Consider the following 22,383-nt stretch of genomic DNA (forward strand, 5'->3'; position numbering starts at 1 on the left):
TGGGAGGGACCCCGCGCTGGAGCAGGGAAGAGTGAGGAGTCGTCCCCCTGAGGAGGAAAGAGCAGCAGAGACAACGTGTGACGAACTGACCCAAACCCCCATTCCCCATCCCCCTGTGCTGCTGGGGGGAGGAGGTGGAGAGAACTGGGAGTAAAGTCAAGCCCGGGAAGAAGGGAGGGATGGGGAGAAGGTGTGTTAGGATTTGGTTTATATTTCTCATTACCCTACTCTGATTTGATTGGTAAAAAAAGAAACTAATTTCCCCATGTTGAGTCTATTTTCCCTGTGACAGTAATTGCTGAGTGATCTCTCCCTGTCCTTATCTTGACCCACGAGCCTTTCATTATATTTTCTCTCCCCTGTCCAGCAGAGAAGGGGAGCGATAGAGCAGCTTTGGTGGGCACCTGGCATCCAGCCAGGGTCAGCCCACCACAAAAGGGAAAAGTCCGTAATTTTCTAGTGACCTTCCCTGTTGCAGGTCTTATTTTCAGTTAACCACCACTTTCTTACAAAGCAAGCTATAGCTGACCTAAATATGCACATAACGAGTAGTGTTGAACCCGCTGTGGCCAAACTGGGCACCTCTAAGACTTCTCCGTGCCGAGTGCTGCCCCCTGAGCTGCGGGAGCGCTGGAGAAGGTGACGAGGGCTCTACCTGAACCGCAGTTGGAAGATTTCTGTGAGCCAGGTCCTTCTCACCAGCCTGGTCCACAGAAACAGAGTTGAGGTGATCCAGGAGCAGCTCGGCGTGTGCTGGGCTAACACGACACAGAGGTAGCTGTTCTTGCTGGGGCAGCGCAGCGGTTCATCCTCAGCCTTGCTTTTTGCTAGATGAGGTGCCACAGCCCGATCACACTTAATCACCTTATTGCTCACCTTTTAAGACATAACGTGGTATTTCTATTAGAACACAAACCCACCTTATCAGATAAGGATAACAAATTTTAATGTCCTTAAAGCCAGATAAGCCATGCTGGACATAAATCAGACAAAAATTCAAGATGATTGCATGGAGAATTTGAAACAGTACTTACCGTGTTCTTAGGACTTCAGTACTTTCATAATATCTGTTATCTGCCTCTAACATAAAAATTACTTGAGAATATCTCCAATTTGTTTCTTGTCTATTAGTTAAGGAATCTTAAATACCATTTCAGAAGAACACTTGTATTCAATCATAATGATTTTTATTTACTTTTAAAGTATAGATTTAATTTGCTTGCATTTCATTATAGTGATTATAGCATTTTCTGATGTGATGGTAATTTTTTTTTATTTGAAGTCATACCTCATTATGATGAAATGAAACAAACTGTTTAAGAAATAAACATATTAAAGAATACATAGTACTGTAGTTAGGCTCCACTAATGACTAATTTCAGCAGAGAGACAGGTGTGTTATAGGTTGCATCAGCAGTACTTATGGCATGAACGCTAATCAGCCAGGTGTAATGGACTGTACAAAGCTTATGAGCATTTTCAGGTTTGCCAGGAATTACTAAAAGCAAGAGACAAACTGCATTTCTAAGTGCGTGCAGATGTGAAGCTTGGCTAACACAACTGTTTGTAACATTCATCTGTGGTATTTTCTTGGCAAAGAAAATGAGCATGCAGAAAGCACGACCCGAGCAGATCAGTAGACATGCTAACAACGCTCCAAGGAAGCAACCTTGGAACGCTGAAAATACCTCATAAAAAAAGCTCTCTTTGAGCAACGCACATGACTAAATTGGAGTGGGAGAAAAAGCGTTTGGGTTTTTTTCCTCTCTAAATAATTTTCAACATTTAGCTTTTTGTTGACTTATTTTCTATACTTAAATAGATATTTTGACTCATCCTGTTAAATCTTTATGCAGGTTCCAGGAACATCTAATTCTTTTTCAGTGCTGCTTTTCTTGTGGAGAAGTAATTTACATTTCTGTGTATTGACTGTACTGAACGCACAAGAGATTTGATTACAGGATGAAGCTGTAGTAAAAAGAAAAAAAAAGAGAGAGTCAAACACTTTAGTTTCTGGACCGCAATTCTTCTGATTTTAGTACAGTTATGAAATGGTTCACTCTGGAGAGATGGGGCTCCAAGATGGCATGCAACCTGGCCAGAGCCGTGCAAATCGTGCTTGTAGACTTTAATGATGTAGCAGTTAGTTGTACTCTGAGATTTCTGTTATTCTAAATAAGATTTGACATTTACAATGTTTTCTAGTCTATATCTGTTACAATCTCTCCACCTACATCTGGTGAGAAGTCCACATAAAACTCAAATGCCTGGGGAATTCAAAGTTAAGGTCAATGTGTAAGTGACCGCTTCTCTAATTAAGAATAACTATTCTATATAATAGTTATGCTGTAATATAATGTTTTTGTGACAGGACCTTTTTCAAAAATCTGCAGACAGTGTCCTATAATTGGATGCTTCATTTTTGAACAACTTCTACTTGCATACAGTTTGCAAATAAGGTACTGATAATGTGCCCTAGAGAGCATTTCGGTCCTTCCTTTAGCGTCAAGCTTTGTGATGCTGGATTAATTAACTAGCAAATACAGCCCTAGGTTGCAGTCCAGCTGGACATACTCATTGGGCGTATTTTCATACTGCATATGTAGGAATATCTTTAATTCACAATATCTGTTCTGGCACTATTGTCAGTACTCATACAGATGATGTCATACTGTTCAGCACTGGCAAAGAAAGAGAAGATGAAGGGAAAGAATATGACATTTTCAGAGATTAAAGAGATACTCTATTGAAAGTATTGAGTTTCCCCTAAGCAGTTAAGTTGCTTCTGCTCATAAAGAATAAGCATTGCATGCATTAGCTTATGTTGTTGAATACCGTCTCTCTAGCTGTATTTCTTCTTTGCCAACTCTACATTTCATTAACTACCAAAAATGGTTCCATCTTTGTATCTAAGACCTTCTGGCAACTGGACTATCTCTGTAGCAATTCTGTAGGTTCCTGCTTAGACTTCTTAGCATAATGGAGTCTTTGATCTGAGTGACACCTTTCACTTGATTAACTTGAACGCTAATAGCCATACTATAGCTAGCTTCGTTTCTGCGAGCATCCAGATGAACTATTTTCACACTCGTTGCAGCGATGCCTTGGTTATTTACATGGGGTCAAATAGGTCAACCATAAAATGTGGACATGTATTCTTCCCAAGTATAATGATATCATTAAATTGGTATCTAATTATAATGTAGACGTATGTTTTTCTCCTTGCTGAATGCATTCAGGATCTCCACCAGTTGTTGTATATGTGCCATTTTTTTAGACTAAAATTTTTAAGCGTTTGTTTGAAACTATTACATAGATTCTTTTGCTTAGGCCTTAGCTATGAATAATCTAAAGAGCCTCTAATTCTTACCAAGAAGAGTTGGATGTTTCCTAAGTCTTTTAATTTTTTTCATTATAACCCAAGAACTATTGTCTATGATACTATCTCTCTGTTCCAGAGTAGTAATATTTTTGTTGGGTTTGTGTTGTAGAGCCTGTGTACATTTACTTACATTTGGTTCTTGAACATTTCTGACACAGTGATTCACCAACTAATATTCATAAAAATGAGCATAGTACTTTGGCTTTGTTGGAGAAAATCTGCCAAAAGCCTAGAAGATCAAGAAAAAAGAAATGTACTTCAAAAAGAGAAAAGATTTGCGTAGCAAAGTTAGTGTATGTTACCACAAGAAGTGCAGGTTATTTAATCTGTCTTTATAGTACCCTTACAGCAAATCTTACAATAAAATTTTGCTCACAGATGAGGGGAGAAAACGGATTTCCTTTCTAGTGTGTCCCCTTTTGCACTGCTTCTCCTTATTCCTCCAAAGAAAAAGAAGGAAAGATGATAGTGGACCAAGAACATGGTCACAGGAATTGCGTCATCCCTTTGGGGAGCCGTTTGGAAGAGTCTTCAATCAACAGAGCCAAACATGAAGAAAAATATGGTAGAATAATCTCAGGGATATTTCACTCAAATGAGACTAAACAGAATTTATGGCGCTCTTCCTACTGGAGGTATTTCAAAGCAATAGTCTCAGTTATTGACAGAGAGTTACTCTGCTTTTACCTCCTTAAAAAAAAAAAAAAAAAAAGGCAAACAACTCGGAAGAAACAAACCAGAAAACAACAGGGAAGATTTCTGGTCATCAATTGTATTTAAAAATCTGGTTCCAGAGATAACCAAGAATAGTTGGTATAATGTCACTGTGGAAAAAAATATGCATCCATGAGCATTAGGCTTACTTTTTAACATCTTCATTAATATTTGGAGAGATCAAGCACCACATTATTTGCGTTCACAAATAACGCCATAGGGTTAAAAATTAAAATGACTGATGCAATACTGTTAAGAAATGAGAACCAGACAAGAATAAGCATACTTAAGCTAAATGATAAATTATGACAAAATACAGAATTAAAAAGATAGCTTTCAACAGGGCAAGGACTGATATAATCAAAATTAGAGCTGTATCATACGGCCTGTCTTTCAGCGTAATTTGTTCATTCCCTGTAATATCAATTATACTTGGTTAGTTGTTTGAGAAGCTTGGGTGGGTTTTGGGGGGTTTGGGTTTTTTTCAACCAACTGGTATTAATCTAAGGTATCTAAGAAGTATTCGCGTGTGGGTTTTTTTTGTCTTCTCTGTCTCTCAGTCACAAGTCTGTGTCCAAACACCACTTCTAGTTCTGCCACACCAGGGCACTCTCTGCTTTTTCTCAATTCTATAACTTCCACGTTGTAGCCTTTGGTGTATATTCATAAGACCAAGACTCACAAAATGATGAAGATGGTGGATAAGGTGAATGCTGAATTGTTATTTACCACCCAAGAACTTGGGCGTAGTTGCGGGAAACTAATAAGAAATTAATTTAAAACTGGTGAAAGAAGGTACTTCTCTAAACAACAGATAGCGAGCTGCTTGAATTGATTTCCGTGGAGGTTGTGAAGGCAGATGTTATCAGCAGGTTCAAAAAAGGATTAAACAGTTTTAGAAGCAGCATGTTCACAACCAGTCACTAATGGGAATAAGCAGGGATTTAACTTCTAATATCCCCAACAGGGCTGTTGTGGGTGCTGGGGGAGCACAAGGGGCCAGGTTTGTGCAATCTCTGCAGGCAGCACCTGGAGAGGACAGCGGGCGCGGGGGCCCCTCACCCTGCCGCTGGAGGACATGCCTGATGTTTGTAGTACAACTGGTGTTTCAATCTCAACTTTCCTGGTTACGAAGGGTAGGAGGCTTTTCCAGTGGCAGAATGACTGTTCTAATTATTTTTTCAATAGTTTCCTGAGCCTTTCTCCACTATCCAAACAAACTGTAACACACCAACTTTATCTTGTAATACACAATTGCTTATTATTTTAACTTTATTTGATATTTTTTCAAGCCCAATTGAATCATTACCTCATTCTCTCCTTATTTTTTTCCGCAATACTATGTGTCTTGGAGAAGGCTGATTGCATGTAGGTTACAGTTTTCTCTAATTTACCAATTTTACTTATTTTTACATCCCAGGGTTCATTATAACATGAGGAAAACCAGAAAAACGTTGGCTATTTTCCAGTACGGTAGCCGATTGTAATTTGAGATTACTTTTTCTTTTCTTTTTCTTTTTCTTTTTTTTTTTTTTTTTTACAACTCAGCCAATTCATTCTTAGATTCTTTCAGAATTATTGAATGAATACCATCTGGTCTGGGTGCCTAGCCAGGGGTGAGAGGACAGATCCTACAACCAATGCCCTGTTACTGGATCCCGGTACCAGCAGCAATCGCTGCTGATTTCACTGGGGCTCGTTCATGGTTTTGTTTATGCAAACAGCAGTAACTGGTGTTTGTTACCTGGAATTAGTAAGTAGTAAGTCGAAATTTCTCCTGCATCCCATGCCACGAGCTCCACATTCTTACTTTTCTTGAAAGTTTCTGGGGTAATGCATCCCTCACCCAAAGACTTTCTCAAGTCCCCCAAACCGAGAGTCAGCACAAGCCAAAGCAAAAGCTGCCCTATGGAACATGTCCATCGCATCCCCGCTTAGGTCAGTATTTGGAGATCTGAATTTTTTTACTATAGCTTTATTTAGAAAAAATGCTCAGTTATCGAGACCAAACTAATATAAAACATCCTTATTGCGTATGTAAATTATGGCACAATCTGAAGGCATTGTTTACACTTATTTGCAGTTTCTTCACATCTTTATAATACAGAAAAGCTGCAGGTGGCTTTTTTCTTCTTCTTCTTTTTTGGAGGGGAAGGAGCGTTTGGGAAATAGGGAAAGGGTAAAATGATGTTATTAGTCCTTCAGAGTCTTTAATGTGAAGAAACAAGTGTGTTCCAAAATGACTTGCTTACAGCTGCGGAACGTATCGTGGAGTAAAACCCACCTTCATTAAATGGGTGAGAAAGAATTCTAATTGTTTTGAAGTTCTTATGATCAGTCTGCATATGCTTCATTGTAATGTGATACTAAAGTGCCTCAATTATGATTTGTATATTTTGGTGCCAGAAGGTTTTTTTTCTTATGCTAAATTATTAAGTTCTGTCAGCTGCTGGGCTGTCATATAGAGATACAGTAAATCACATTATATTTTGTCATGGATTACACAGAGCAATAAATTTGGGAACAGAGATCAAAGTAGTTTCACAATCACATCTGAGTGTAGGAGGGGTGTTTAACTTGTAGAAAATCTGATTTAGGTGAAACTGTTGCAGTTCTTGTGTGAATTTGAAATGAATTTGAGTGTTTGCTTGAAAATGAATAAGGTACAAATCCCCAAAAGAGTTCTCCTGTATTTAGTTCAGAGGAGTTAATCCTGACCTACAGCTGCAGGATGGAGAACGGATAAATAATTAAACATTGGGAATGTTAAGAGTCTCGCAATGTCTTATTTATGTTTTTAATTGCTTTCATGATTGAGCAATATATTCCATTCTCTTTTTAATTGGGACTTTGCTGGACTTGCGCGTAGTTAGTCATCGGTACAGTAATGCTTTCTGGCTCCGTGAAGTTGTCGTTCTTTTGGGGAAGCTTTGTTGTATTTAAAACTACAAAAAGTAATCCAGCATAATCTTGCTAAGGAACACTGATTGCTTCAGACCATAGATTTGTTAGGGGATTTTGTCGTATTTTCAGTGTTTGTCTTTCCAACTGTAGAAGCTTAACTTTTGCCGGGCTCTCATCTAATGATGTAACAGTAATGCCGAGTTAACTTAGTAATACCGAGTCCGTCTCTTTGTTTCCCGTTTTCCTTCTATTTAATAAAAAAGGATCTATCTCAAAATGATACATACGTAGGATTTTTTTCTAGTCATTATCTTCTTAACACTTGGTTGTTATTGCCACAAAATTCAACTTAAAACAGCAGTGGAGAATCTAAAAAATAAACATTGCATTCTTATCCCTTTATAGTCCTTTCAGGAGCCTTAGAGTCTCTCCTTGGCAAAAATCAAGGCATGTAAACATAGCTGATATATAATGATAAAGTGCATGGGTCTCAGAAATCTCCAATTTCTGAAAGAATCGTGTATTGTAAAGCTCATATTAAGTAGTCTTTAACTGAGTCAAATCATGGATCAGTGTCACATCTTGGTACTGTTGCCTTCTATTTGTGGAGGAAACTTTAGCTTTGACTTGCATCTTCAAAGATGTTTAGCAGCCTATCCCTTCGTGATTTTATGGGGTGTCAGCTGTTTGGGTACCAAAACCATCTGGGCCTGAGTGATACAAGCTATTCTGTAAACTTCTTTATATTCGAGTGGGAGAGAGAGACAGAGTGCACATGAGCAAGTGAGGTGCCTGTGTAGCAGAGGTGCCCTGTATTTCTGATGAATAATGGCAGCTTGTAAAAGCTCAAATAATTCCCGTTGGGTGCATGTTTTATTTGTTAAGGCTCTCAAAAAGAAAATGCCACTGCTTTTTGATATGATGTCTTAAACCCACTTTAAATAACCATCTTAATTTAGTTGGACAGAACAGAAGAAAAGCAGGAAATATTAAAAATCATAATCCAGGAATGTATTTGTGCTGTACCAGATTTAGGCATGTCGCTGCGGGAAGACTATGCTTCAGTACCCTAATGTGGAGGGTGTTGCAGTCTCAACATCTAGGTTTACTCAGTTCATCTTATTTGAGTGTCAAGCAAAACAAGGAATCGTGCCGTAACGTAAAAGCCACCTGCCTCCGAACTATTTTGGCAAAATGTCACAGTACATCTTCAGATTAAACTGTAATTTGCTGTCTGTCCTTTAAATGCCTGATGCGTGCATCAGTACTGTCTTGTTTGAAGTATAGTTAAGGTATTGAACAATTTCATGTGGCAAAGCTAGACTATTAATCTGCTGTTAAAAACTTGTATTGTATACAACGCTTGTATTTTAGGCCAAGTCGTGCAGTTGGTTTTAAATAAGGTGCCTGGCTCACTGCAATATTGAAGCGAAATCAGTATTAGTGATGCTGGGAAGTAGGTGCTCAGTAAATCCATTTAGATGAAGCTAGTAATTGCGTACTAGTGTAAGGATGGCGTAACTTTGACGTCAGACACCATGCAGTTGGAGTCTCATAGAAGAACTTTTGGAGGAGTTTAATGTCTGTATTTAATTTCTCTACATCATTTCAGAATGATTAGAAATACACTGTTGGTTTAAATGAAAGGACTGGAAATCAGAGTTTTCCTAAGGCACAAATTGCACAAGCAGTTTTTCAGTAGGCCCCCATTAAGCACAGAATTGCAATATACTGCAGAGAGGCAATTGTCCATACAGTAGAGTGTCAAATTCATTTCTATTCATTCTTGGGTTTTTTTCCCAATGAAAAGCACTTAGGACATGAATGAAAGGGGTTTTTTTCTCCTAAAGATGTATATTTAAAGAAAAAAAAAAAAGAAAGATTTATAGACCTACAAAAGTGGAATGTAAAATAGAATATTAATAGGATTTGTGGGTATGACAGATTGGGATTGCTATCATTCATTTTCAAAACCCTTGAAGTCATTTGGTACTTGACTAATTATTCTGTTAACATCATTTGGGATATTGAACTATTTTTAATGGTCTTTTGGATGGCTCAAATTACATATTTGAACTGGTGTGCTATTTTCACTGTTACGCAGAGAATTGGCTTTCCATTTGGTATCTGATTGGTGGGGAGAGCAGTAGAAAGAACAAGAGCATTGGCGTAGGAAGTCACCCACTGTCGGGATTAGAGGCACATAAGGAAAATACATGTTTCAGGCTTTGAGGTCAAAATGAAATTTTTATGTACAATCGTGAACTTAAAAGGTGATCTGCTAATCTCTGAAGTTTAAACAGATACTGTACAGAGTGTTTTAACATACTTAATAACAAAAATTGCTACAGTTAGCCATTCTGAAGGTCATTTTCTTTTGACATCTGTCAAATTACACAATCTTGAATTTTGGTACAAAGCATAATGCTGTCAAACTTAAATAGAAATATTCCAGAATATTTCTGTTGTTTTTTAAGGTAAATGGGCCCCATTTACATTAGTTCTTTGATGTTAAATTCTTTGCTGCACATCAGAGAACAGTTGCTTCTTCCCTGGAGCAAGTTTTCTTTCTTCTCCTTCCCCCACCCTTTGGTTTTTATTTTTTTTAAAGTTTTTCTTTTTTATCTAACTAATTATGGAGGATCAGCTTATGTATGGCCATCATTTAGTTAGTTGCAGGCATTTTGAAAAATGATTACTTCTTAGCTAGTACCCTAACCAGATTTCTTAAATCTACTTTTCTATTAGTGAATATGGGTGTATATATATAACCCTCTAGTCTGAGAGTTATGTTTGCGGGGCTTTTGTTGTTTGTTCATGTTTTGGGGAGACTGAAATCAAATTGAAACACTACTGAATCAGTCAAAAAACTGTAAATCATATATAGATGAACAGGATTTCAGGGGAGACTGAAATCAAATTGAAACACTACTGAATCAGTCAAAAAACTGTAAATCATATATAGATGAACAGGATTTCACTATCCATCCTTAACTCTTACAGATCTATCCACGCTTGCGTTTCAGGAGTTAGTTTTCCTATCAATTTTGTAGCATAATTGAAATCTAAGTCTCCATCCAAAAATCACCATTCCGAAGCTGGAAGATATGCACGTATTTGTACTGTTTCAAAAAATTCTTAACGGTTGCACTTTTGATGAAGATTCAAGATGTCCTAAACTCCTTCATGGACGTTGATGGAGGGTGAAGTTGTCCGTGTGCCTGCCAACCCCATGGTGCAGCTGGAGTTACTGTCGACACTGGAGGTGGCCGTACTGGTGAGCAGCCCCCAGGGCTGCTTAGGGCATGCGTTCCGTCGAGTGGAACTAGAACTAAAAGTCCCCTCTAATACATTTTATACCTTAAAAATAACATATAAAAACTTTGTACTTAGGGTAGGACGTGGTATGCTTTTGCGGCGTGGTCCCATCGTAGATCCTTTACTCTTCTATTCTTAGTAATGCTGTTTCATGAAAGGAAAAAATGCGAAGCAGACTGTGTTAGAATAGCATCCATTAATTCAGATACTACATCTGTAGTGCTAATACCATTTTTAATTTTTACGTGAAATGTTTTGATGAAGTCGGTGCAGTTTTGCTCAGCAACCACAATATGATGCTTTAAGGCTCGTTATAGAATTACAGTTGGTTTTTAAAACCAATTAACTGTAACAAGGACATAATCTTTTTAATGCAAAACTCCTCACTGTAATATAAAATAACTGCATGTAAAATTGTCATAATCAGATAATTTTAGCTAAAATATGTATTAACTGTGTGAAACTAAACAGAAGCTAATTTTTGAATCAGTGAAATTCATCTATGGCTTATCCAATTTAAACCTTTTTATTATAAAAATGGATATTACAATTGATATTTCTGACAAGTTTTTGCCGAGTGTGAATTTCAACAGCTACCTCTCCTACATGGAAAACTAGTTTAAGACCATTAACTATATTTGCAGTGCTGCCCATTGCTATAAAAAGAGTTAGACTTTAATGAATACTGGCTGACCCTCCAAATGTTCCCCTTCCAGTTGGATTCTTACTCATTATGTTTCTGAAATAACATGTAACCTGAAAGTGAGGGAATGCCCTTAAAATAATACAGAGGCAACTTATGCTTCATACAATGCACAAGCTGAGCAGCCTGTTATAAAAGGAGCAGCCCAGGAAACTGCTGCTTGTGTACACCGTGCCGTTTGTAACCTTCTCGTTTGTCAAGATAAACATAATATAAATCTTCCACGATGTTCACTGTACACAGCTAGGCGTATTTACTTTGCTGTAAGTCATTCCTTAAAAAAAAAAAGTAAAAAGGCGCTTTTTTTGTGTGTAGCAGTGCTATACGTGCCCCAAAGGGAATAGGTTTATGCCTCCCTAGGCTGCAAAGCCTATAGTCAAGAGGTATTAAATTAGTTTAGTCGCAGGTTTTAAAAAGGGAGAAGTTTTATATTTCTGCAGTAAAAGATGACAGTGGAAAAGAGTGTTCCTGTGCATCACCGTGTATTAGATCTTTTCAGCTGACTAGTGTGCTACAACTTGTAGAAACTGTCTTCTGCAGAGCTTCGCTGGTGCTACCTGTGCAGTTTGTGATGATGCAAGACCTGTACAGTGTTACAGATGTAGAGAGAAAAGCTGAAGTCAGCAGGTGCCCATGGTTTTTAGTGCCACAGGGTCGAGAGAGCCGGTTTTAGACACCTAGAGCCGGTCTGAATGTGGGTTTGCCATCTCCAGTAGAAATTTTGGTAGCTCAGTACTTCTGAAAATCAGACCCCCCAAATAAGGATGTTTGGGACTGCAAGTAAATGCAAGAATTTGTGGTTTGTTGATGACTGGGAGACAACTTATAAATATTTTTGCTAATTGGAATTTGTTAAAGCCATTATAAAATAAGATGTTGTAATTGCCTTTAAATAAACCGGTAAGATATACTTTCTTTGCCTTCAGTTAGGAATAAAACACTCAAATTCAGTATATCTTTCTTTTGGATCGCCTCTGTCATTTCTATCAGAGGTCATCCTGGTTCTACTCAGTGTGAATAAACAAGTTCTAATTTGTTTATGGAAGTTATGAGTGTGTTTTTAATTATTTATTGGGATTTCTTCTATGGGTTCAGGAGGTTATAAAGCTGCTTCTATGAAAGATGAAGACTTTTACCCCAGGCAAGTTGAGTGAGAGCAGCTGTAATGTGATCTTCTTAGCAGTGCCTTGCTGACTAGCATCTCTCCCTTTCTGGGAGTAACAGTAATTTATACTATTAGTGTAATTTATTTTTTACTTTTTTCCCCTAAAGATAAACTGGCAGTTTCAGTCACTTTATGATATGCAGTGGTGGTAAAACGTAATCTGAAACTAGACAACAATACAGTGGAAAGAGTGTTAGCATGGGTCAGCCTGAGTACAAAGAGAAATGGAGCATGCATAGAGCTGTCTGGCATAACTGCTTCTGTGTTACTGCTCTCTTTTTATTTATGCAGCCCCACAATATGCCCTCACAGTGTTTGTGGCACACTTTAAATGATAAATGTAGAAGAGGTGGAATTTAATTTGTCTGGTGCTCCAGAAGTCTTGTATATGCTGTTTTAAACCAGTATGTAGTGTGCCATTATGTCTGTTTATAACAGAAAACAACCAAAACATGTGTTCTCAAAAATTATGCACAAATTTGATAATTGGTTTTGGTTAACTTTTTAAGTAGGTTTCTTAGTACCAAAAAGCAGATGAAATATAGACCTCCATATGTTTCATAATCTTGGAACTTGAAGGAATTCAAGATCTTCAATTGCAGTATCATGTAAACTTTAAGATTATTTTTAACTGGCTGTAATATACTTATATTAAGCTGCACCATCCATAAGTGCCTGGATTGTATAGGATGATTTGAGCCCTATCATGCTTGGTGGTGATTCACAACACTCTCTGCAACGTTAAGCTCCTAAATTTATAGTCCAGTAAAATCAATAAGACTATTTGCTTGACTGAAACCCCTGGTGTTTGCAGAAATGGAGTTTCAGTCTTGCAACAGGATCCAAGCAGGGTTCAGAGGCTTTGGGGGGGCCCCGTGGCTTCTGTGGTCCCCCAAAACAGGCGCTGGCACGCAGGCAGCTGAAGGAGCATGTGTTTGTGTGCTGGATGCTGTGCCGTAAAACTAAGGACGACAGATCAAAGATTTGAACACGAGGTCAGATAGATTTTGAAAACTTAATCAGCTTAAATTTGCTTCAGAACTCAGCTTCGTAATATTCTGTCCCCCTAAGAAAATATTTTTCTTAGACACCTGTCCTCAAATTTTAGAGCCAAGAACGCGAGAGCGCTTAGCAGTTCATCTGAGGACAGCATTTTGAGGCTGGGCTATCAGTATAATACCACGGCACTTTGCAAGTAAAACATAGATCAGAACTGTGTCCTGAAATTAAATTGAATTTATTTTTTAATTATTGTTGTTATCGAATAATTGCTGAAATTAAATTATTTGAGGAAAAAACCTTAAGAGGTATTTTTTCCCCAGAATTGTAGAAATATTTGCTTATTGGATTCCAATTAGAGAAATATTTGCTTATTGGATTCCAATATGACAAAGCAGCCTTGTTTTCAGTTTGTTTTATTCTTCATCTTTGACTTGTGGGATAAAAAAAAAAAAAAAAAAGCTAGGAAAGGGAAGGAGCGGTACGTCCAAGAGCTCCCGGTTGGTTCAGCTGCGCGCTGCGTCGATTTTCAGTGTAATCACCACCTTTAAATAGGAAGAGACGTGCAATGGGACAAAAGGCAGTTGCAGACACCAAGCCAAGACATGAAGTTGTGTCCTCCATGTCGCGTTGTACCCTGGCAGCCTGTGCCTGGGGCTTTCTCCTTGCCTTTTCCCTCCGTTCAGAAACAAAGTCACCCTGATAAACTCATGTGCGTGTTGCCTCCTTTCCCTGCCACGCACACACTCACTCACTCTTTTTTTTTTTTTTTTTTTTTTAATCCGCAGAAGTCTTTATGTTTTTCTAATAATTGGCAGCAGAGGTACAGTTTCTCCCCTCTTTTAAGTGATGAATAGTTGGCCCGAGATCAAAGGCAAGCCCTTGCGGTTTTTTGGCTGCCACAAAAGGGCGTTGGAGTTGGCGCGGGTCCCAGCCGCTCAGCGATAGGCATGCGGATGAGGTGCCAAGCGGAGGGGTCGGTGGCAAAGTGTCTGTACACGTTCTTCGTCTGAGCTAATCTGGTTGCCTTTTGTGTGTGTTTCAGGCAAACAGCCGGCTGAAGCAGGCTGAGAAGGAGTACAGTCAGAAGCTGGCTAAATCCTCGCAGGTAGGTAGCGAGAAGGCAGGAACCTCAGGTGACGCCATTTGATGAAAAGTGTAATTACTTCTGCTCTTAAGCAGAGGTCTTGACGAGAAGAGAAGCCGTAACCGTTTCCCAAATCAAACATCCAGTGTCTTTCTTGCAGTTTTTAACCTTTCAAAAACCACAGAGCATTCAGCTGACTAGAAGAAATGGGTGGGGAGTTTTTTCAGTTCTAAATTTCATCTTTTGTATCTACTTTTATCATCTCCCGAGGACCCAAGAGGACCAAGTCCTCCCTCAGTCGGTGGGAAGGGAAGGCGAGGTGCACCGTCAACCAGCACAGCTCGTAAAATCAGGAGCAGTTGCACAACCAGGACTTGCATTTCATGTCACGAGGCGGTGTTTGCCCACACAGCCGATGGCAGGATGGCGGTCCCAACTGTGCCATCTTGGTGTTTATTGTTGCTCCTAGCCAGTTCAACATTTCTGCCCAAAATAACACCCTGAAGAATGTCAGTGTCCTGAAAGCAAACTGGTGTTGACTTGAGTTTTTGTTCTTCAGAGTAGTCTTTTGAACATGGAAGATGAAAATGTGTGTTGAATTTACATGGATGCTTAAAAATGATAAGATGGGACAATTTTTAAATATTTCAGCTTTCAGTTTGATTGACAGGTAGTACTGAAGTGTGAAAAATGATGGAGATGCAACCAGAAGTTAAGCTTTTAATAATAAGAAAATTGCCACGAGGATTTATGTGGAGGTGTCATTCTTCTCATTCCTCCCAACCACAGCAGAATGCCTGCCTTTTACTTGCAAAGTGCCTTTTCAGCAATAGTAATAACTGTGTAATAAATACTCTTAAAAATCAATACAAACACTACAAGGAATGGTTTAGAAGCCTCCAAACTAGGCAGAGATGGTCAGTGAGATGATGACAAGAACTTGCGAACTTTATTACAAGCACTTTAAAATATTTTAAGCTCCTGATTTCAGCTTTTCAGCTACCATTGGATCTCACTGTCTGTAAAGCTTGTCCAAAATTTTGGCTTTAGTTATTTCAGTGAAATTTCATTGGACTAGCACAGTTTTTTGCACCGCATTTTTTGAGACTCCATTTGTCAGAATCATTGTTAAATGTATTTTTACATTATATTTCTGAAACCTAATGTGTATTTCCTGCACAGTTGTTTGCATACAGAGAGGTTGTGGCATCTCCATCCTTGGAGATACTCAAAACCTGACGGGACATGATCCTGAGCAACCTGCTCTGGATGACCCTGCTTTGAGCTGGTCCCTTCCACCCTCACCAATTCCACGGAATAAATCAGAGAGAGTGCTCTCCTAAATGCCTTTTTAGTAATTTTTTGAGAGCCTTATTTATAAAGAAAGAAAGAAGCAACAATAACAAAAGAAGCCCTGTTTTTTTATCTTGCCATCTGAACCTGAATAGCAGAAAATTGATAAAGCTCAAAAAGTAACATTTAATGCATACCAGACCTTAAGGAAGAGATCCCTTTCATTGCTAACTCTATTTTACCTTTTGTCATTGTCATTTTTATGCTATTGTCATGCCTAGTGAGTGTAATCAAAAGTCAGTCTTTCTATGCCAGACATAGTTTACTGTCAGAACAAAAATGTGTCTTGGTCCATTCGTTAAAAACTGGTGGAATACTTTAAGCATTTCTGAATTTTTAAACAAGGGGTGAGGGAAATTGCTTTAATTGTTACAGTGGGAACACCGAGGTAGTGTAGTGCAAGATAATAACTATTTAACCTGGATGTCATAATAAATTCTGTCAGACTGAAATCTATTAGCCTGTAGAATAGTCTCAAAATAGAAAAATTCTGAGACTTTTTTTTTAAGCTAAGCATTGCTGTAGCTAATACACTGTTCTCTTTACTAGGGAGGGATGAACCCAATGACCAGAACTGGCATTCCTCTGCGCTTTCTGTGGCAGACAGAACACATACATCATATGTCAGGGCTATTTGGCACAATAAAGGAGTTTCACCCTGATGTCTGAATTTCTTTACTTTTGTGGGTTTGAATCAAATCCCTAAAGTTACTTGAACATTGGGGTTTTTTGTAGATCAGTATTAATAATAGGTCAATTGCAACTTTTCTTGTGGTCATGTTGCTGACAACATCTGTCTAATCTTACTCTCTGTGGCCTCTTGGAACATTCACTTTTAACACCCACACAGAGAAGATATTTCAAGAAATTTCCTCTGAAGTTTATACAAAGTAAACAGATTCTTTTCTCTGAAAAGTACTGTACAAAGCAGATCTTTCTCCATCGATTCATGCTGAAATTTCCTTGTATGCATTTCAGAACTCCTATGCTAGTCCAGGGTCTCTTACCCAGTAAAAGCTTTAAATTTCACTTTTGTGTTCTATTAAAGGGCTTGTTATTTTGTTTTCTTTTTAAAAAGTGACAAAATGGAACATATGCAAAGTGGTAGAGGTTTGCATGGCTTCAAGTTGTTATCTTACTAATGTGTATGATCCATCGCTTTCTCTTGCTTTCTCGCTGCATGTGTTACACACCTAGCAAAGCCAAATTTGTGCAAATTGTGTGTCATCTAAACGATGATCTGAATTGCAAAACCAGTGATACTGCTTAATTCTGCCTAAAGAGTTTCACCTATCCAGATAATCTCTAAACTTTGGCCCATTGATCTCATTAAGAGCAAATAGCCTTCTTTTTGACTGGTATATTATCTTTTTAAATATGTATTTGTTTTTAGAAAAGAAATACAGAAATATCTGTGTAGGTTTTACTCATAATCTTTGTTACTCTCTGGGGTTTTCAGGTAGTAAAATAGATAAATAAATTTAGAGTAGAGTTTTAATCAGTCCTTTTCCCCTTCCCCAGTGATTCTGGTACTTTCATTTGTAGAGTATTTCTTATTATGTTAGTCCTAGCCTATTAGCAGTTCTAAAAAAGCCCCATTTTTTCCTAAATAACTGTGATGTTAATAGATTTAAATGTTTCTCTGCCAGTCAGGAGGCCATGCAAACACACAAGTCTGAGCACTCTGGTAGTCTCTCCCTGAACTCCCTGTGCGCTGAAGTGCTTTTAGACCTGGACTATATTATGCTGCTGCAGCAGCTTAACCTTAAGCTTGAATATATACATTGAAGTCAGTGACTCTCCCATATGTTTAAGTGCTTTGCTGGGCGATGACTTACATGTCAGCATAAAATTCTGTAAACATGCCTGAAGGATCAGGTTTAGTTATGACTTTCCACAGTGATAAAAAAGGTGAAACAAGTACATTTCAACAAATCACAAGCGAATCATGTAAAAGGTCTAGTTTAAGGGTCCTGGACATTGAATCAGGTCCCTGCTGATTTGTAAGCAGAATATGCTTCTTTCAGCAGCTCAGCAATTTCACTATCAAGTTTAAATTTCAGTCCCGTATGTAAATTTGGGGTTTTTTCTCTCTGCAGTATCAAACTATAAAGCATCCTTCTAGAAAATGAACACCACCATCACTATGTAAATTTGCAGTACTGGTTCCAGTGCAGTGGAAGACTGGAAACATGCTCTATTTTGAAGATCACAGATGTGCTTTGTTCTCATGAGTAAATATTTTGGAATGTCATAGTGGAAAACCCTTCCAAATATTTTGTGTTCAGCAATTTTTGTCATTTGCAGCCTTACTATATTCCTTTTCTCCGCGTGGAATTTCACGCTTGCCAGTGTGTAATTTGCTAATTTCAAATATTTAGCTTGCACAGCAGAGTTTGCCAATGCCATGCGTGTACTGACCATAAAAACATGCAAAATACATGCCTTTTACTGAAGAGAGATTTAGCATGCTGTTTTCTTTTTAGATCATAGCTGAACTTAAGACAACCATTTCCTCTCTGACAGAGGAGAACAGCCGGCAGCAGCTTGCCACCGAGCAGCGGCTCCAGGAAGTTGTACACAAGTTTGAAGATAAGAAGCAGCAGCTGATTACAGATAATGACAGAGCAATCAAGGTAATCTGGGGATTTTAGTCACTGATGCTACTGGCTGTTTGAGTGTAATTAAAAGTTCCGCAGTGGGCAGATGAATGCAGGTATCGTTCCTGTTCACACAGCGCTCGCTAATTCCATTCACTGGACCTTGACTTTGATGTAGCTGATGACTCAGGCTCTCCTTCCTCTGGCTGCTCATATGCCTGTATAAAACGTTTGGGTTTGGCGAGTCTAATCCATCCACTTCAGTCAAATACTTGAAACTTTCCTGTTCTTTCTTTTAATACTGACTCAGATATTTTAATGTATTTTCAGCACTTTTATGCAGTGCTTTCGGTACTTGAAAAAAAAGGTGAAAAGTAGGAGAGCTGAGTTGCAGCACCTGAGAGCCAGCAGTATGGCACGGGCTGTGGCTTGGTTTTCACAAGACATTCTCAACTTTCATGTTTAAGGAAAGTATGTTCTTAAGTTCCATTGAAAACTATATGCAAAAATCTGTGCTAAATATGAATGGAATAAAGTATTTTTTATTTGTAACTTTTTTTCCTACATATTTTGCATCGGAGTTGCATTCTCTGGCCTTTTTCAAAGAAGCTTTAATAGACTATGGGTTCTGAATATTCAAACTCTGTTCCTTGCTGCTTTGACACCTCGATTCAAAGCGACTGCAGAGAATCCCACCTGCAGAAGAAAGCAGAATTATTTCTGAAAGCATTTTTCCTTTCAGAGTAGTAGAGAGCAATGGAAAAATTTTGAAACGATGTAATCTGCTAGGGTTGACAACGAAAACACTTCATTAAAAGTTGTATAGAAGAAGGAAATTCCTTTTTTTCTTCGTAAAGACGTTTACTAGTACAAAACAAAGAATTACATTGTTAAATCTAGAAACTCATGAAAAAATGAACTCCTACAGTTTTTCTAACTTTTTGTGCTGAAAAGAAACCATGGGAGTTTTTACATGTTAGAACCATCTGATGTTCAATTATGGTACAGTTAATGTTGTCCTCTATACTTGAATGATTTGCATAATGAAATTAGGTTGACATTATTATCTCATCATCTGCAGAGTGTTCTTTTTCCTTTCTTTCATAAATTCTTTAATGATTGGGGTTTTTTTCCTTAAGGAAAATGTCTGCCTTTATTTGTGTGTTTGTTGAGGAACGGAATCTTCTTTCCAATCATTCTTTAGTCTCTTCTGTCAAAGGTATAACCAGAAAAATGTTGGCTATAATCTGTTACCCAAATTGAATCACCAGGGGTAGTTTTTATAATCACTGGGGTCTGCAAATAGAAGGTAGTTAAATCACGTTATTTTGGGGTACAGGTGGATTTTTGCCACTTAGGAAAATGTGCTATTTGTAGTTCTCCACTTTTCTAGTGGCCATCTAGATATAGAGAAACCCTGTGACAGTGGAATAGTCTTCCATATGGTCAGAAATATGCTGTAATTCAAGTTATCATGCATGATACCTTCTTGAGTTATATATTTGACAAACATGTTTTAGACTGTTTACCAGCTTTTTTCTTAGCACCTGGTGCAAATGCTAGTGTTGAATTTATGGATTTACTTAAACTATGTTCAGTGGAAATAATTTGGCTGTTGGTAACAACAGTTTTTGAACACTAATGATTATAGGTTGTATGAAATCCTTCTCCATGTAAATCTGTGTTGAGCTATTGTAAACTTAATTTTGATGTCATTACCTCACAATGTAGTGAAATACATAAAAACCACGGGGGAATTCTGCAGAGGGTTTCTGAGCAGCATCCCAGAGAGTTTTTAGCACTGGTGCTGCAAGTATCTTTTGTATGAGTTGGTCAGCTTGGGGAAGAAATTGCAGGAGCTGTTATGCTTGAAGTTCTTGAACTTCATTTAGTATCATTAATATTGTAGTTTTAAAAAAGTCTTCCTTTGAAATCACTGATTTAATGGAAATTTACTGAAAGCCAGATATCCAAACAGAAAATTCTTAGGAAGGTGAACTGCTGTGTATACTTCTGGAAACAGAAAGAGGTGGTTTTAATATTTAATCACTGAGTATTTTTAAGAACCACGCATACTTCTAGATGAGCATATGCAGGAATACTTTGCTTTTTATTAGCCTGGGGCAAAAAAAAATTTGGTGAAAGTGGAATCCTAGATGTCCTGGAGATGGGGAACATCCAACCTAGGGCAAGCTGAAGACCTTCAAGGGATTATTAAAGAAACATTCTAAAAACAAAGCAATTCTTAATATAGCATAAGCCTTTGAGAAGACTTAATATAGTATAAGCTATTAAAAAGACTATCATTAAAAAATGGGCATTTGCTAAATATAACATTGATTTAAACTAACATTGAGGAACAGATTGCAATTTCCTTTATATGGTATTGGGTGACTTCCTGTAAGACCTTCCAATTATTATTTCCTTTCAAAGGGAGAAATACATTTTTACAGAAACCAACTGGCTCTCAGAGAAGCTTTGGATTTAGTCACTAAAGTGATATCCAGATGTGGATGCCATAATAGATGATTTTGATGTTAATTCAAATTCCTGACTCTCTTTGCTAAAGATTTCTAAGTTGTTATTATTTCGGAATTCTATCTATCTCCTTAATCTTGATTATTTTTTAAAATAGTATCTTAAACATTAGTGAAAAAGAATAAATGAAACTTTTAAGAACATTTCCCTTCTTTTGATAACCTAAAACCCCAGTCTGCACAACCCTTTTTGGCTTCAGATGGCCTCAGTTTGGGCCCGTTTGAGACAAGTGCTTAAAGCACTTGGCATTCTGTGTTACACCGTGATTTGTCTGGCCCAAGGGCGAGTCAAACTTTGTGCCATCAGAGTCATAAAATCAGGATAAAATTTTGGCTCATCACATTCCTTTCTCGTGGCTTATAAGGTAACCAATTCGGATGCCATGGCGTCGCGAAGTCTAATAGCAAAGACCTCGGCAGCAGCGCTCTGACAAGGCATTGAACAACTGAGCGGCTCCCGTCGCTGCCGTTCCGCTGCTGTTGAGTTTGAGCCTGTTGGGATTACGACAGTGTTGGCACAGAGAGCGATCCCAAAAGCACAGCTCACCCTTCAGTGCCGCATAGATATCTTTGCTTTGAACTTACCAGGACTTGTATTCTTTGGAGCAGAGTACAAGGACACTGCAATTGGCCTGGCATGGGGCAAATCCAGCAAAGCTCACCTGGTCCCTCTGCCGTGCCTCGCCTGTGATGTGCTTACACTTCAAAGATCAGGAACCATTGGTTTAGACCATAGGATTAGCTGAGAGCACAATTATATTAATGCCCTGCAGGTGCTTGGAAAAGCAGCTTAAATTGCCATTTCTGTTAACCCATTTGTGATGCTTCAGACCGGGATTTCGGAAGGCACCCTCCAGTAAGGGTTTGGGTGCTGAACTCCTGAGAATGTCTATGCAGGAGCTATGCTGGTCATTGAAGTGTAGTGTAAACTTATTAAGGCTAAATTTAAACTAGCTTTCTTGCATCCCGATAGCAATCTAGCCACAACAACCCGAAGCTCAATACAGTCAAACGGTCAGAGCATTTACCTAACTTTGCTGCTGCTTTTGGCAGTGGTTACTGGCTGGACTTGGCACTAGCATAAAGTTGATTGCATTGTAGAGATACCTTGAGGTTATTTATGAAATCCCAGCCTTAGTTTTTTTTTATGAAATCCTTTTGGATTCTGGGATTGAAAGTGCAAAACAGTTCCTGGGATTGGAACTGCAAAACATGTTCAGAGCATTTTAATGTAGAAGTTGATGGCCAAGTGGGGACTCCACATCAAAAAGTAGATTCTGGAAAGAAATGGATGATGGAGAGCACACAGTGACAAACCCACAACAGAAAAGGGAGAAAATGGTGCTTTTTTGCCAGCGGAACCACATTTGTTGTTTGGCTCATGTTACAGATTCTAGGATTCTGTTTTATCCCCTGAATTAACACCAACATTTCATTAGCAAAACATGGTTTGAAGATGACATATTTCAACACTTTGTGTGTCAGCCAGCTTATGATCAGATTAATTCTGTTAATAAATAAAACTTAAAAGATTTCTAGGAAAGAATGCCATAAAATAGTGTTCCCCTTCGTGTGAAAAATTTTGAAACAGTTGGTTTTCTTTGTTACGTTTAAAAATGTT

The 22,383-nt window shown here is 38.2% G+C and overlaps 1 protein-coding gene across 3 annotated transcripts in view; it reads left to right on the forward strand.

Annotated features, from left to right (window-relative positions):
• The window catches only part of CEP112 (centrosomal protein 112), a 175,179-nt gene that overhangs the window by 114,183 nt on the left and 38,613 nt on the right, over nt 1–22,383 (forward strand). For 2 of the 3 annotated variants that reach the window (XM_069799345.1, XM_069799346.1), the window contains 2 exons: nt 14,231–14,293; nt 18,112–18,261. In XM_069799345.1, the coding sequence (XP_069655446.1) occupies nt 14,231–14,293; nt 18,112–18,261 (213 nt within the window). The remainder of the gene's footprint in view (nt 1–14,230; nt 14,294–18,111; nt 18,262–22,383) is intronic. The other variant, XR_011327278.1, reaches the window with a different exon arrangement.

The sequence above is a fragment of the Haliaeetus albicilla genome, chromosome 12, assembly GCF_947461875.1.
Source record: "Haliaeetus albicilla chromosome 12, bHalAlb1.1, whole genome shotgun sequence".
NCBI lineage: Eukaryota > Metazoa > Chordata > Aves > Accipitriformes > Accipitridae > Haliaeetus > Haliaeetus albicilla.